The sequence below is a fragment of the Mytilus californianus genome, unplaced genomic scaffold (genome assembly GCF_021869535.1).
Source record: "Mytilus californianus isolate M0D057914Y unplaced genomic scaffold, xbMytCali1.0.p SCAF_2, whole genome shotgun sequence".
Classification (NCBI taxonomy): domain Eukaryota; kingdom Metazoa; phylum Mollusca; class Bivalvia; order Mytilida; family Mytilidae; genus Mytilus; species Mytilus californianus.
The window spans coordinates 102,159,807-102,174,621 of NW_026262668.1; the positions used below are offsets into that span (position 1 = coordinate 102,159,807).

Genomic DNA, 14,815 nt, shown 5'->3' on the forward strand with positions numbered 1-14,815 from the left:
CTAATAACTTTGATGTTCCACAGTGCAGACTAAGCCTAAACAAGTACTCATTTATTTCATCTACGGATTCTGTGTCTTTAGAATACATTTCCATTTAATATCAGACAATCGTCCTATCTTCATATTTTTAAATCTAGGCTCAAAAACTCCTACAATATAGAAATAGATTCGAACGCCCATTTAAATTTCGATTGGAACAAGAATTGGCTAATATATTACATTCACACTTAAGGCTCACATATTCTTGGTACTGTAAATATGACAGATATGTTGAAAACGCTGATCACTCTTCCTTAATTTGTTCAGAGAACTCAACTGAGAGTTGAACTCTCGCAAACCTTCAACAATATAAGTGTTGAATTAAAGATTAACATTTTTCTTTTTGGATGTTCTGAATGGAGAAGACATTTTATTTAATGTTTATTTGGAGCAGTTCAAAATTAAATAATAACTGATTTGTTACAATCTTCTCTTCTTAAAACTATTTTCACCGCCGACAGCAAACTCCCTGCCATCACACACGTGTAATCCCCAAGGGTGACTGAGGAATAGAAATATGGTCACTTTGATCTGCTTTCGACCGGCAACAAAACCCTTGTAAACGAGTGGCGTCCGTTTTGCTAAGCGGGATGTACAACTACACAGCCACATCTGTCAGAATCGCGACTTTGAATCCGATGACTCGTTTAAAGAGAGTGCCACGCTCTCTGCACGTTAAAAACACTTGCAACACCTCTTTGAAGGGACCGTAGGAGGCCTGCAATATTTCTGTTCATATCCTGAGTATACCTTCATGTTCCAGTGGCAGTCAAAATTTTCCCGACCTTCATCCCAAACGGCCTCTTTTTTCAGGACCTACCCATTTTTTTTTTTATTGTTGTTGTTAATTTGTCTAACCAGGCATGACATATTTGCCACTAGACATTATAAACACCCAACAATAAATCAATCAACCAATCACACACGTGTTGTGCTATGTTGTGTCATTTATTTTTTTCTTTTAAAATCTCATAATCTCATATATTTCTGTGTCAAGTGTACTATGTCATATACTAGTATATTGTCTTATTTAATGATTATTGTGTATTGGAGAAGATCCAGTGAGTTTATTTTTCTTGTTTTGACAAGAAAATAAGTTTAAAGTCAAGCAACAATCTTATATAGTACTTTTTACATGAAGTTTAGTTTTGGTTTTGTAGGGACAGTGCTTCATAGCTATTGATCCCAGTCAATTTGAAGAAGGGTTTACAAACAGAATGCAGACATTAATTGATGCTTGCCGGAATCAGCAATCAGTGAGTTTTACTTATTAATAATATAATTTAAGATGGATCATTTTTATATACTCAAGTACTTCCCTTAATTCCTTTTTTAACCGGGTTTTTCGAATGAAAAGTCAAGTTATAAAAAAAAATGATCAAGTGCGGCTGGCGGCTGTCAACAGTTTCCATGCAAATACTTATGAACCTTTCAATCAATGCTTTTCAAATTGTAAATTGTTGTTGATAATGACATAATGAAGTTTAATAACGATATTGACGATTTGCACTCTTGCCGTTCAGGAGTTATGTACCTTGATATATTGCAAAATGACACTTTCTGTCGTTTCCGTGCAAAAGCTTCAGAATGTTCAGCCAATACTTTTCCAATTTTAATATGTTAGTAACGATGACAAAATGGAGGTCTAGTTTGATATTGACAATTTTCACTTTTGCCATTCAAAAGTTATCTTGGTCCTCGATAGAATGGATAATAGCACTCTCTGTCGTTTCCGTGCAGGACGTGGCTGGTCAAACAAGCCTGAAAGAGCCATACATTAGTATACATCAATTTCATACGTACTAGCTGCCCTCTAAAGTTCAAAAAAGTTACTTTCAGAAATAAATACCCCGCACGTAACATGTCCGTTCGACTCCAATATCAATTGACTAGGATTGTCAGTCTTCCTGCCGAAGGTCGGTGATTCTCTCCGGATACTCCGGTTTCATTCACCAATATAGACTGGACAAAAGGAAATGTCCAATAGTGCTGATAGTGGCGTTGAAACACCAAAATATTAATCAATCAATCAAAAATAAAGAAAATCTGGTTTGAGGTCAATTTGTCAGCTCATCTCTTGTTTGTATTCAAATTCTTTTGAAATAACTTACAAAGGATAAAATTGAGAATGGAAATGGGGAACGTGTCAAAGAGACAACAACCCGACCAAAGAGCAGAAAACAGCCGACGGTTATGTATTTGATGTTTCAAGCAAATCAATAAAAAAGTTATATTTCTGTAAACGAAAGAAAAATCGTAGTTTATAATATAATTTTCTTTTTTTTCCCTACAAATGCTGAAGTTGACAATGTGTGAAGAGATATCATAGAAATCTAATTATATTAAGTTATGTAATATTCTTCCTATTTTTTACGGATTAGTTAGATTCTTCCTATTTTTTACGGATTAGTTAGATTCTTCCTATTTTTGCGGATTAGTTATGTTTTCTAGTAGTCATTTAACACTTTGTATATTACCACACCTTTTATCCATTTATGTTAAATATTTGAATTAATTTTCATACCAAATGTTTTTTTTTTAATTAATGGGATATATGTGTCATTTTTGTCTAGTTGGAATCCGAGACATAAGGCGGTGTTATCTCTTTGCACAAAGCTTTATATTTCAAGTAGAGGACATGGATACGTCGTATTTTCAAAACAAATGCATTATGGTCTCATGTTTCAGTTTGGTATATGTTGGTTGTCCGTAGTTATTTTGTCGACTGATTTTTCAGTTATTTTAAATAAAATTAATGTATTGATTGATTGGTGTTTTGATATAAAAATAAGGAGATGTGGTATGATTGCCAATGAGACGACTATTCACCAAAGTTCAAATGAAGTGGATGTAAGCAATTATAGGCAACCGTATGGCCTTCAACAATGAGAAAAACCCATATCGTATAGTCGGCTCATGATAAAATGCCCCGACATGAAAAAGTTTGAAACAATTCAATTGAGAAAACTAACGGGCATTATTTATAACAAACAATTTGCGAAAAACAAATGTGACAGACATGAACCCCACTTTCAGCACTGTTGCGCTATTTTGAGGTGGTCAGTTCGCCAGATCGCCCGGAGAGAACCACCGACCTTCGGTAGGAAAACTGACAATCCTAGTCAATGAAGATTAGAGTCGAACGCACCTGCCACGTGCCGGATTCAAACCCACATCCTCAGTGTTGACAGGCTAGTTATACAGTAGTTCGACTACTTATAAATAAGAAGATGTGGTATGAGTGTCAATGAGACAACTCTCCATCCAAGTCACAATGTATAAAAAGTAAACAATTAGTCCACTCGGCCACCTAGACCCCTTTTTGAGTAAAAGGACAACTATGTTTGATATATAGAATTATTGCAAGGTATACAAGTGAAATCCGTCGGACAAGGTTCGCATTTACTTGACCTCATTTCAATGATCAGTGTTCAACGTTATGTTTTCGTAATTTAGCCCATTTTCAGATACTATAAGCAATATGTCAACTATATATATTTGGCGTATGAAATAATTGCAAGGTGTACATGTCGCAGGGTTCATCTGACCTTGGCCTCAGTTTCATGGTGTATTGGTCAACCCAAAGTTTTAGTAATTGGATCCATTTCTAAGATACTATAAGGTTTCATCTAACTTTGACCTCATTTACATGGGTCATTGGTCAACGTTACGTTTTCGTGTTTGGGTCCGATACTATAAGTAACTGGTCAATTAAATTTTGTGTATAGAATGATTGTAAGTGTACCTGTCTGTCTGGCAGTGTTCATCTGACATCGATCTCATTTTCATGGTTCATTGGTCAACGTTACGTTTTCGGGATTAGGTCCGTTTCTCAGATATTTTAAGCAATAGGTCAATATTTTTGTTGTATGGAATGAGTATAAGGTGTACATGTTCGTCTAACATAGTCTCTCTCCTTAACTTCATTTTCATGGATCATTGGTAATGTTAAGTTTTTGTAATACTTGGTGCCAAACATCTGAATCTGAAAGACTTTTAGTTAGAATTAGTAAATAGGCGAGACATTTCGGGTGTGCACTCTTGTTTCACTGTACGACTGTTAATTTCACATGCATCTGGGTATTCCTGTATGATTTGTTGAAATTTATAGGCGGATAAGGATCCAGTATTAGTTCCAGGAGACCCAGAGAGAAACCACATAGAACTCTGTGACAAACTCGGTGGCATACCTTATCATGAAAATCAAATAAAATTTGCTGTGAGTATATTTACTTTAAATAATACTATAAACTTAGACATTTCTGTATGCATTTATTATTGTGATTATTGTTGAACACTGGACAACATTGTGACATTTTAAATAATTGCAATTTCAACACCATATAATTAAAAAAAAAACAGTTTATGGTTACGAAATTGGAGATTTAATGATTTTAAGTCAACTGACGAACATTTTTTCGCCGATTTTGTGTGCTTTCTATACAAATGTTCACTTATTAAAAAAAATCAATCAGTAATAGTTCATAAAATAAAAGAGATAGTTTATCGAATCAAATTTGTATGCAACATTTTATCAAAATCTGTGACAGAGTCCAGTTACTGTAACTTGACCTTAAATGTCAGTCAAATGCATGCAACTATCGCTTCGTAATTGATTTTAGCCTTCCAACTGTTTTGAATTTATTGTCACTGGTTAGTATTGTGTAGAAGAAACGCGAACCTCGCGTACAAAATCGTGAGTCTGGTATTATTGATGACTGTTTTCAACCATTGTGTCGATACCACTCAAAAGTAATGAGAATCCAGGCAGTCTCATGCTAGCGTGTCCGTCTGCAGGGCGAGAGGTTCGATCTTCTCCAATGTTAAACGTAGGACTTACAAATTTTCCATTTGCTGCTTCTCTACCAAGCGAGCAACATTTAGACTAGGTGACTTGGAAGCAAAACAAATGCATCAGAATAGAGTGGCATGTCTACTTATGTGCTGTTACCATGCGAGCTAGCACGCTACAAATTAGTGTTAATTCAGTGTGTTTCGGTCTACTATTAAGTAGGGCAGCTTTATACAAATGCGTTACATTAATATATTATCATCCGAAATAAGCATTTACTATTTTCTATTGGACGTTAACCAGTCCATCAACTAAGTACTAAGTAACAAACACAACACACATAAGTACATTTTACTAAGTTTGAACCAAATTACAATAGCATACTTCCATGGCAAAAAGGAAAAGAATGGCAGTGGCGGATCCAGGGGGGGGGGGGGGTTCCGGGGGTTGGAACCCCCCTTTTTTTTTGACGATCAATGCATTTGAATGGGGACATATAGTTGGACCCCCCCCCCTTTATCCTAAGTTGGGAACCCCCCTTTTATAAATGGCTGCATCCGCCCCTGAATGGCATATAGAAATGTTATTGAATGTACATTTGTATATAATATCTTACCTTGAAATTGATTTACTGTTATAATCAGTTATTTATTTTTCAGAATGAAATTGCAACGACCTACAATATAGCTCCAATGAAAACTTTATGATAGAAACATTTCTGAACTAATTACAATAAACATTATGCTCTCACTTTGGGATAAATTAAATAAATATTATCTCGAGAATAACTTGTGGTTTTAAAGCAATGTGTAAACTGGTGAACAATAGAAAAACTCATCTTATGAAAAAGGTAACAACATCAGTCGTTTGTTTTCCTTGGTAACCATACTAATTGAAAGTTATTTAGAAACCTCAATTATATATTAAAAAAAAGAAGACAGGGTATAGAATTGTGTTAGCCTGTGAGACAGTACGTATACATTTCGCTGGCCACGAAGGACAACTAAAAATTCTAATACACTGTCGGGAAATGAAGCTGCGCTTATGTGTTGCATTTTGGTGTTTGATTAGCTTGTAGACAGAAATAATGCCTAGACTCCGAAGGCCAAGCTGATATGTAAAGTTAAGTAAAATAAAGTTGAGTCAAAGTCATTGAAACATTAAGTATATGCAAGATAAACATAATAAATTTACGGTGAATAATATCATAATTATTATAATATAACTATATATTTACATTTGTATCATGTCTATAAAACATTTCAGTTCTGTAAAAACATAACTATCAATCCAGCATATAAAAAACTATTTCTTCTACTTACAATATTTATTATATAAGCAGGTCTTGGCAATCACATCATAACAATCAGTACTTTTAAAAAGATATATAAACTTACCATCATCAGATAAAATGTTAGAATCAACAAACTTTCACGCAAATCTGCACATAAAGGACGGTCTAATAAAACATTTGTCTCATCTTCAATCGGATTATTACATAAAAAGCCAGTAAAAAGCAAACTCTTTTATTTAAAGTTTTCTTTTCATAGCGACCTGTTCCTAAATTTAGCAAATGCACTTCTGTATCGACTTGAAATGTTCTTACTCAAATACATCTCTCTTTCAAAACATCTTTAAACAATTTCTAAGTCTGTATTTTTTTCCAACATTTTGTGACAATGCCAGTTTACCTTATTTTTATCAAATAAAAAAATCTTCTAACAGTGTTATAATATTTTTATGCAACACATTCTCTAAATCAGTGATTAAATCGAAATTTTGTTCTTTTTATTAGTAGCATTTCTAAAAACCCATCGAAAAACTTTATAATTCACTCTATCTGTTGACATAACATTACATTTAGCCCAATGTCTAAAACCACAACTCCACTGCTTAACACATGGGGGTTTCCAACCCATATCCCCATTAATGGCATAATTTGGTGTATATATACCAAGAACAATAAAAAAAAACGGATAGCTCTGTGCATGAAAAATCTCTAGTGCCCCATATGGTTGCACCATAACTTATTACCATGCTATAAAAGAGTTTAGTATATGTATTAAAGTGGAAACCTCCATGTGCTTTACTCTTTACAATCAGTAAACTCAATGCTCTCCCTGCTGACCTTGCTACAGCTTTAGCCATCTCATAAATTTAGTCAATAATAAGCTGAGATAATGATATTTTGATACATCACACAACTGTTTTTCACCGAGTTAAAATATCACATTTGTTGATTAAACAGAGGTATTTCTAAAATGAACAATCTTTGCCTTTTCAAAGTTAACATTGAATTTCAATAATTCATTTTTACACCCTGTTTTAAGAATATCTCACATTTATTGTAAATCATTTCATTTTCAGCAATTAATACAATATCATGCATATAATGGAATACCAACTTTTTCACCATCAATATCAAATACCGGTATCTAGACATTTGATGTCTGTGACTAAACTATTTATAAAAATATTAAATAATATAGGTGATAAAACACACCCTTGTTTTAAGTCTGAGTTAACATTGAACCACTCAGTCGTATTTCCATTCAATTTAATTGCACATTCAATCTGACAATAGATAATTTTAATAGAATTCCAAAATGTTGTCCTGATTCAAATATCATTTAAATCTTTGAACAATAAACTCTTGTTAACTGTATCATAAGCTTTCTTGAAATCTACAAAGACAGCAAAAGTTGACCTTTTTGTAGTTTCCTCATCTCAAAAATGGACGTAATTATACTTCAATGATCAATAGTGCTACTACTTTTACGTAAAACCATTTTGCTCATCATGATAAATATCTCTGTGATCTAACCAAGTTACCAGTCTACTGTTTACAGCACCGCAATACAACTTAAAAGCACACGGTGCTAATTTAAAGTAAATCGCCGATACGACGATGGATATCTGAGATATGATGTAGAACACTATATGTGATAGGTGTGATTATCCCTTTACACCACACAGATAGAATTTACCAAATTTAAAACATGTATGGAATAATTTGTGCAAAACTTGTAATAATAAATTATTTTAAAACAATTCTACAGGTATCAAATCAATCCCTGGCGCTTTGCCATTTTTTTAGGTCTTCTGAAATCCTATACTGCTGGCTGTTTCTAAATAAAGAACCGTTTCCTGGAGTGTTGCCGTATCCTTTTCTGTGCTTTACAATTTTATAACTTCCATGTCTCATGTCGACATCGATTTGTACACATGATGATTAAGAAGATTTTCATAAGAAGTTTTCCATTTGTTTAAAAAGATGTTAGTTTCACAGCAAATTGAACCATCTTCTAGTACAACTTTTATGTATATGTATTATAATTATGATTTTTTGTTGGTATTATATATTTTGTGCTCTCTATTTTTCTACATGATTGGTTCTGTACTTGATTATTTTCATTATGTATCGTCAAAGTGCAATCTATATGTATACATCATCAAAATTTAACAGAAAACTCATAAATACATTTTGGAGTCATAATTTTATCTCAAAAGATTTATAAAAATCCAATGAAATCTACATATGTCGTTGAAATATTGGTTACACGCCATTATGTCTAAGTAATGGGCTATCGGACTAACGGGGTGTCACCAAAAAGGTATGATAGGTGGTAAATCCTGATTATACCTACATGTACTTGACGCACATTCCTTTATTTTATTGATTGTTGGCTTTTTACGCCACTTTCAGCATGCACTATTGGCTAGTGCGTGGCGGTCAGTTTTTATTGATGGAGGAAGCCGTAGAGAACAACCGACCTTCGCCAGGAAAATTCCATTATTTGATTGTTATCTGCATCCAAAATTTCAATTACGGTTGATTAATTATTGGTATTTAACGCCACTTTCCTTTCAACACTCTTAGCTATTTCTTGCTGGCCATTTTTATTGGTGGAGAAAGCCGGAGTTCCATTCACAACCTCGTCCAGAACCCATTAATACGTAGTTACTGCTCTTACTACGTTGCTTATAGAGGTGTCGTGAATTTACTCCCAACACATTTGAATGTCGCAAAACTTCATTTCAATATAAGTTGTGGTGATAAGGATATAAAATGGAAATGCTCCAAATGGGAATTGTAGGAATGGCCGGATGAAAAACATTGTGTAATCAAATGTTATATCTCAACAAATGAGACGATAATTACAATATGTCATTATAAGAGACATTTCATCGCGTCAATATCAAGCAGTTCTGTTTAAAGGGGCATTAGCTACGATATATAAAAATATTAAAATATGATTGTTTCTGTTCAATCATTAATGAAAGTGATAAAGTGAAATAATTATTCGCTTTTTTTCAGCCAGTTTGGTTCAATTATGTCAAAATAAGCTAAGAAACATGTCATCGCTGATGATTTATTCACTTGCAAGTGAATAATTCGACCTCATTGAACCCGTACCTATATGACCTTCTATTTAACCCCTTAGCTAGAAATGGGTTACGCATAAACTACATGAACTAGGCGTGTTCAGCTATGAAAAGGAAAAGAATGTCAACATTGAAAGTGAAACCAGGATAAACCATTTGGTTAACTGATTCGATCTACAAAAAAAACTCATTCTTAAACAGATAAAAACGATGATTAACAGATTTGTTTAACCTATAATATGAAATCAAACAGACCTAAAAGATTCAATTGCGCGTGTTCGGTATTCGCTATCTATTGATATCGGGGTAAATATCAATCTCAGTCTTCGGATGACACCTCGATGGTTAATTAAATGGCATCTAGACTCAAATACACACGAAATGCTGATACTGATACATATTATCGTAAGTCCAAATTTCATGCATCGCAAATTGTTTATATTATACTTTTAGAATTTGGATATACGTTTAAGTAGGTTACAAATCAAATTGATGAACATGAATTTGACAGCTAATGCCGCTTTAAAATATAGACTAACAATCAACTATCCCTATTACGCACGTTGAATTTCCAATATTTTTGTATCATCGTGTTATCAGCGGCCAAAATTTTCCACGCGACTTCGACCATTTGACAATGTCAAAGTATATATTTTCTTAACATTAATGGTAATAAAGATAATAAAATTATTCATGATCGACATACCAATTTAGATTATTATAAAAATTTATGATACGCTATTATTGTATGAGTATTCCAACGATTGGTGATCATTTGTTGAAGTCAAAGTTTCATGAGGAGCTTGGTCATCGTCTTTTTCACAGTTTGAAAACATGTATTTATAAGCAACACATGATTCTGATTAGAATCACGCGGAAAAATTTCGTGGCATCAATTAATAAAAAAATACTTTCAAAATTTTGATTCGGACATTACCTCTTGATCATCAAAAGCTTCTGGCAAATTTTCATAAAATTCGGTGAAGGTTCGACAAAGTAATTGATGTGTAACAAACTTTAACCTCAGGCTGTATCTACTTACTAACTACAAGTCAAATACGAAAAAAATATTTTCATTATGCTCTGGATACTGAACTTTGGTATAAGAATGCTTGTATCCAACTTCCGTAAAATTTCATGAAGATTTGACAAAACTATTGATGTCTGAAAAAATTAACCATAGACTGTATCTAAATATTAACTGTAAAAAAAGTCCAGTTATCAGTAAAATAAAAAGAAATATTTTCAAAATTTTTCTCTGAATACTGGTTTTAATTTGGTCATAAAAAGCTTCTGTCCAACTTCCGTAAAATTCCACGACGGTTTGACAAAGTAATTGATGTTAAAATAAACTTTAACCACAGACTAAACCAAAATGTTGACGCCGACGGAATCTAGGATCGCTAAGTCGCGTTTTCGCGACATAAATGTCACAGGCTCGAAAAAAGGATCCACGTTTTACAGTCAACATAACACTATTACACTGACAGCAGCAATCCCAGGCGAGACATAGGGTTCCACGGAACTATTTACGAATTTTTATATTACACATGACCATCTATGAAATTAAATTATGTCATGTGTCCATTACTAACGGAATTTGCGCATAAAAATGGGAAAATTTTAAATGAAGTCAAACTGATAATTAATAGAACAACATTGAAATGGAGACTTGCTTTTATACTATCTCTAAAGTTTTGTATTTTTTGTTGATTGATTGTTTTACCCCACATCCCCTTTTAAACATATTTTCCAGTAATTGGTTTGGACATTTTTCTCTAATTTTTCTCATTAGATTCCAAATCAACACGATAGATAGATTAAACACTTAAAAATTGCCTAGCTACGCCACTGCAATCGGCTAACCTCGGGTGGCCCCGCTTCTCTCCATCTATCCGTTAGTTAGAGGTATGGAATCGGCCGAGTTGTGACGAATGATTCAATCAATTATCCTTCGATCTCAGAGATCAGTTTAAATTGTGTTGGTCTTTCCGTAATGCGTTTTGAAAGAAAAGACATTCATTTTCTTTAAATTACTATCTTCTTTTTGACTGGTATATTGTTTTAGTGGTCACAGTCTCAACTCTGTCAGCATGCCATTGCCTGTAGCTCCCTGTAGCTGTTAGCAATTGTTTTCTGCACAACGTCAACTAAACACTTGAAACATTCCAATAATAACTGAAAGAAGACTGTGAGGTGAGGCTACACAATATATAAGAAAGTTGCACTGGCATTTGGCAAATCATAATAGTAAACTACGGACGGTAACTTTTTTAACTACCATTAGCCAAGTATTAAAATGTGAATTTAACTAGTATATATATATATATGTTTAGGGGCCAGCTGAAGGACGCCTCCGGGTGCGGGAATTTCTTGCTGCATTGAAGACCTGTTGGTGACCTTCTGCTGTTGTCTGTTCTATGGTCGGGTTGTTGTCTCTTTGACACATTCCCCATTTCCATTCTCAATTCTATTGATGTTAATAATTCAAATTGTCAGTTATCCAGAGTGTTTTTGTCACGCCTGCGATGAAAGTCGCAGAATGCTAGACATATATGGATTACAACCCGGCGGCGGCGACGTAAACTATTGTATAAACGGCTTTTTATTTTAGAGGGGGTAAAAGACATGGAGGCTTCATACTTGTATACAGATGCCTTATGTTATGAAGTTTTTGTCTATCATGTGTCCATCGTCCGTGGCCTCATTTTCATGGTTTAGCGACTGCATAAAAATGTATGTTTTTTTTTGTCATGTGAATTTCTTAATTATTATGAGTAATAGGATAACTATATTTGATATATGGGTTCCTTGCAACGTCTTCATGTCCGTCAGACAGGGTTCATCTGACCTCGACCTCATTTCATGGATAAAGTTACGTGATTGGTCCGTTACTCAAATACTATAAGCCGAGTATGTCAACATTATGCGGTGAATGGAATGATTGTAAAGTGTACCTGTCAGTGTTGCAGGTTTCATCTGACCCTGACCTCATTTTCATGGATCATTGATCCAGGGACAGTCTTTACTAACGGGACTGGTCACAATTGATTTTATTTAATAACTACGCCTCCCGTGTAAAGCTAGCACCAAACAATTAGCTAAGTTTCGTGTCTCTGATATACGAAGCTAGTAGTTATTTGCGTATTTCTAAGTACATCAAGTAATTTAATTTTTTTTTTAAACATACAAATCTGATAAATAGCCATTTACCATTACAAATAATTTAAGATTTTAGAAGAAAGTTAAATTATTAAATTGAGACATCTCGTTTTGAAGAACACTCCAGTCGTGTAAAAGTTAGTATAGACTGTCGACTCCCTGATTGATCAGGTTTTGTTTTCCTAGTTATCTTTTTTTTAGATACTAACAGCAATAGGTCGACTATATTTGGTGCACGGAAAATTTTTAAGATGTACATGTCTGTCTGGTATGTATCATCTTGTCATTATCAATATTAATTTTTCATGGTTTGGTTTTTTCTTGCAAACTATAAGCAAAAGGTCAACTATATTTGGTGTATGGAAAATTCAAATTATTTTTATGTGTACATGACTGTCTGGCTTGGTTTATCTAACCTTGACCTCATTGTCTATTTGTCATGGGTCATTGATAATGTTAAGTTTCAACATTTCAGTGTGTGCACCAGGGGCGGATCCAGGATTTTGAAAAGGGGGGCGTAGTATTATAGCTCACCGAGCGGAGCGAGGCGAACATTTTTTTTTGACCTTTTTTTGACTAAAAAACATAAACTAAGTGTAAAATGCATTTTATAGTTAAAGTGTAGGGGTTGGACATTTTTGGTGTCGTATTCTCTCCATCAATTGTCTATTATGAAATGATTGGATGGATCCAAAGCTATGTACTAATTAATATATTTGATGTGGGATTTGTCAGTAAAAAATGGACATGGAAAATTCTCGTTTGTTGTATGGTTAGTTAACATAACCTCACAGATTTCTTGTTGTAAACGAGATATACGGCTATTCAATGAAATTTACAATACGACCGACACGAAGAAGGACAAACAAGCAATCTTCATCCAAATGTTTGGTTGAAATGTTTTACCCAACAAGGGAAGTGAGGGGTTCCAAATCAAACAAAGGCTACGAATTAGTCGGAAATGACAATGAAGTTGTGAATGACGGACGACACATGGAGACATATAGGCCACACCCAGCAGGCAGGTTGCAGTCGGGCCTTGAAAAATGTATTCAGTATATCAGTTCGGCGAAACAGACATTCCGGTCAGATATGGGATTCACATGCAACCCCCCCCCCCCCCAAAAAAAAAAAAAATTACGCCCGTTTTTTATTCATCATGTTTATTAATGCTAAATAATTCTGTTGAAAATATTTTTTTCTAATAGCAAAAAAGTGGACAAGATTATTGTTTTCAATCCAGATACGGCCGGAATTTTTGTTTAAGGCAAAAATCAGGGTCAGAATTTTTTCTCTAAAATATCTCAGACTGCCCCCTCAGATCATTAAATCTAAATCTAGAGATTACTGACTGGGGATCACTATTCAGCAATGTTATTAGTGGGCTGGGGCGTGTGGGGTTAAACATGTTTTCGTAGGTAAATAATATTTCTGTGCAACTTTTTTTTCTCATGAGAGTGTAATAGAGTATTACTTTCTGTTGGGTGGAATTGTGAAATAGAAGTCAATACGTTCTTGCTCAATTCTTTGTCGCTTTGAAGGCGTCATGCTTGTCATCCTCAGCCTAAGCAATGTGTTACTGTAATTTGAATTTCAAAATGACTAAGTGACGTTTTTTTCGACGAACTGGTCAACTCCACCGTGGAGAATCACATGACTTTGACATAATCAATAAATAATATACTACAGTAAATACGAGCGAAAAATATCTTTATAAGTAAAGAATTGTCACATAAAAATTAAATACACGGGAAATGGCAAAGTTCACGAAGTCTAGTCTGATTAATCATTTTACAAAAAAAAAAAAAAAAGTGCAAGCAAAAGGGGGGGGCGTACGCCCTCTACGCCCCCCTCTGGATCCGCCACTGTGCACTCTAGTCTTTCTTAAGTTCTAAAATATGTATGCCGTGCAAGGGCTGTATAGCCAGTCAAGGTCGTTAAAAACTTCCATATATATAATGGCAGAAACCGACCGTGCAAGGGCTGTATAGCCAGTCAAGGTCGTAAAAAACTTCCATATATTATATAATGGCAGATAGCCTAAAGTTCTGCTGGCGGCAAGTTCGAAAAGTTCAATATCAATAAAATTGTAAACAAAGCAGTAATAAGTTTAAGGTGAGCATAAGGATAAATAATGGAATATTAGTAACCGTCTTTTTTTACTGTTTGTACAGTAAGCTTTCTCCCACCACGTCGGACACCACAAATATGAATTTAGACCGTATATTTAGTTCCTATATATGGCTTGCACTATGCCGATATATTGTACTGTATGCAAGAATTAGAATTGTCAGAATTCGTTATTTAATCAAATATATTTAAACCGTTCAACTGATAAAACTGTTAACATTGAAATGATATTCTATCTTTATCAATCTTGGATACATATAAAAAGGAATATGCATTTACACTGGTAAAACTTACTTGAGCTGGAGG

At 34.2% G+C, this 14,815-nt stretch overlaps 2 protein-coding genes across 2 annotated transcripts in view; both read left to right on the top strand.

Moving 5' to 3' along the window:
• Positions 1–8,313, top strand: part of LOC127730623 (uncharacterized oxidoreductase YjmC-like) — a 49,913-nt gene extending 41,600 nt beyond the window's left edge. The window contains exons 11-13 of the mRNA XM_052239117.1: positions 1,200–1,295; positions 4,151–4,258; positions 5,491–8,313. Of these exons, the coding sequence (XP_052095077.1) occupies positions 1,200–1,295; positions 4,151–4,258; positions 5,491–5,538 (252 nt within the window). The 3' untranslated portion in view covers positions 5,539–8,313. The remainder of the gene's footprint in view (positions 1–1,199; positions 1,296–4,150; positions 4,259–5,490) is intronic.
• The window catches only part of LOC127730622 (kinesin-like protein KIF3B), a 274,564-nt gene that overhangs the window by 180,008 nt on the left and 79,741 nt on the right, over positions 1–14,815 (top strand). The gene's annotated exons all lie outside the window — the stretch shown is intronic.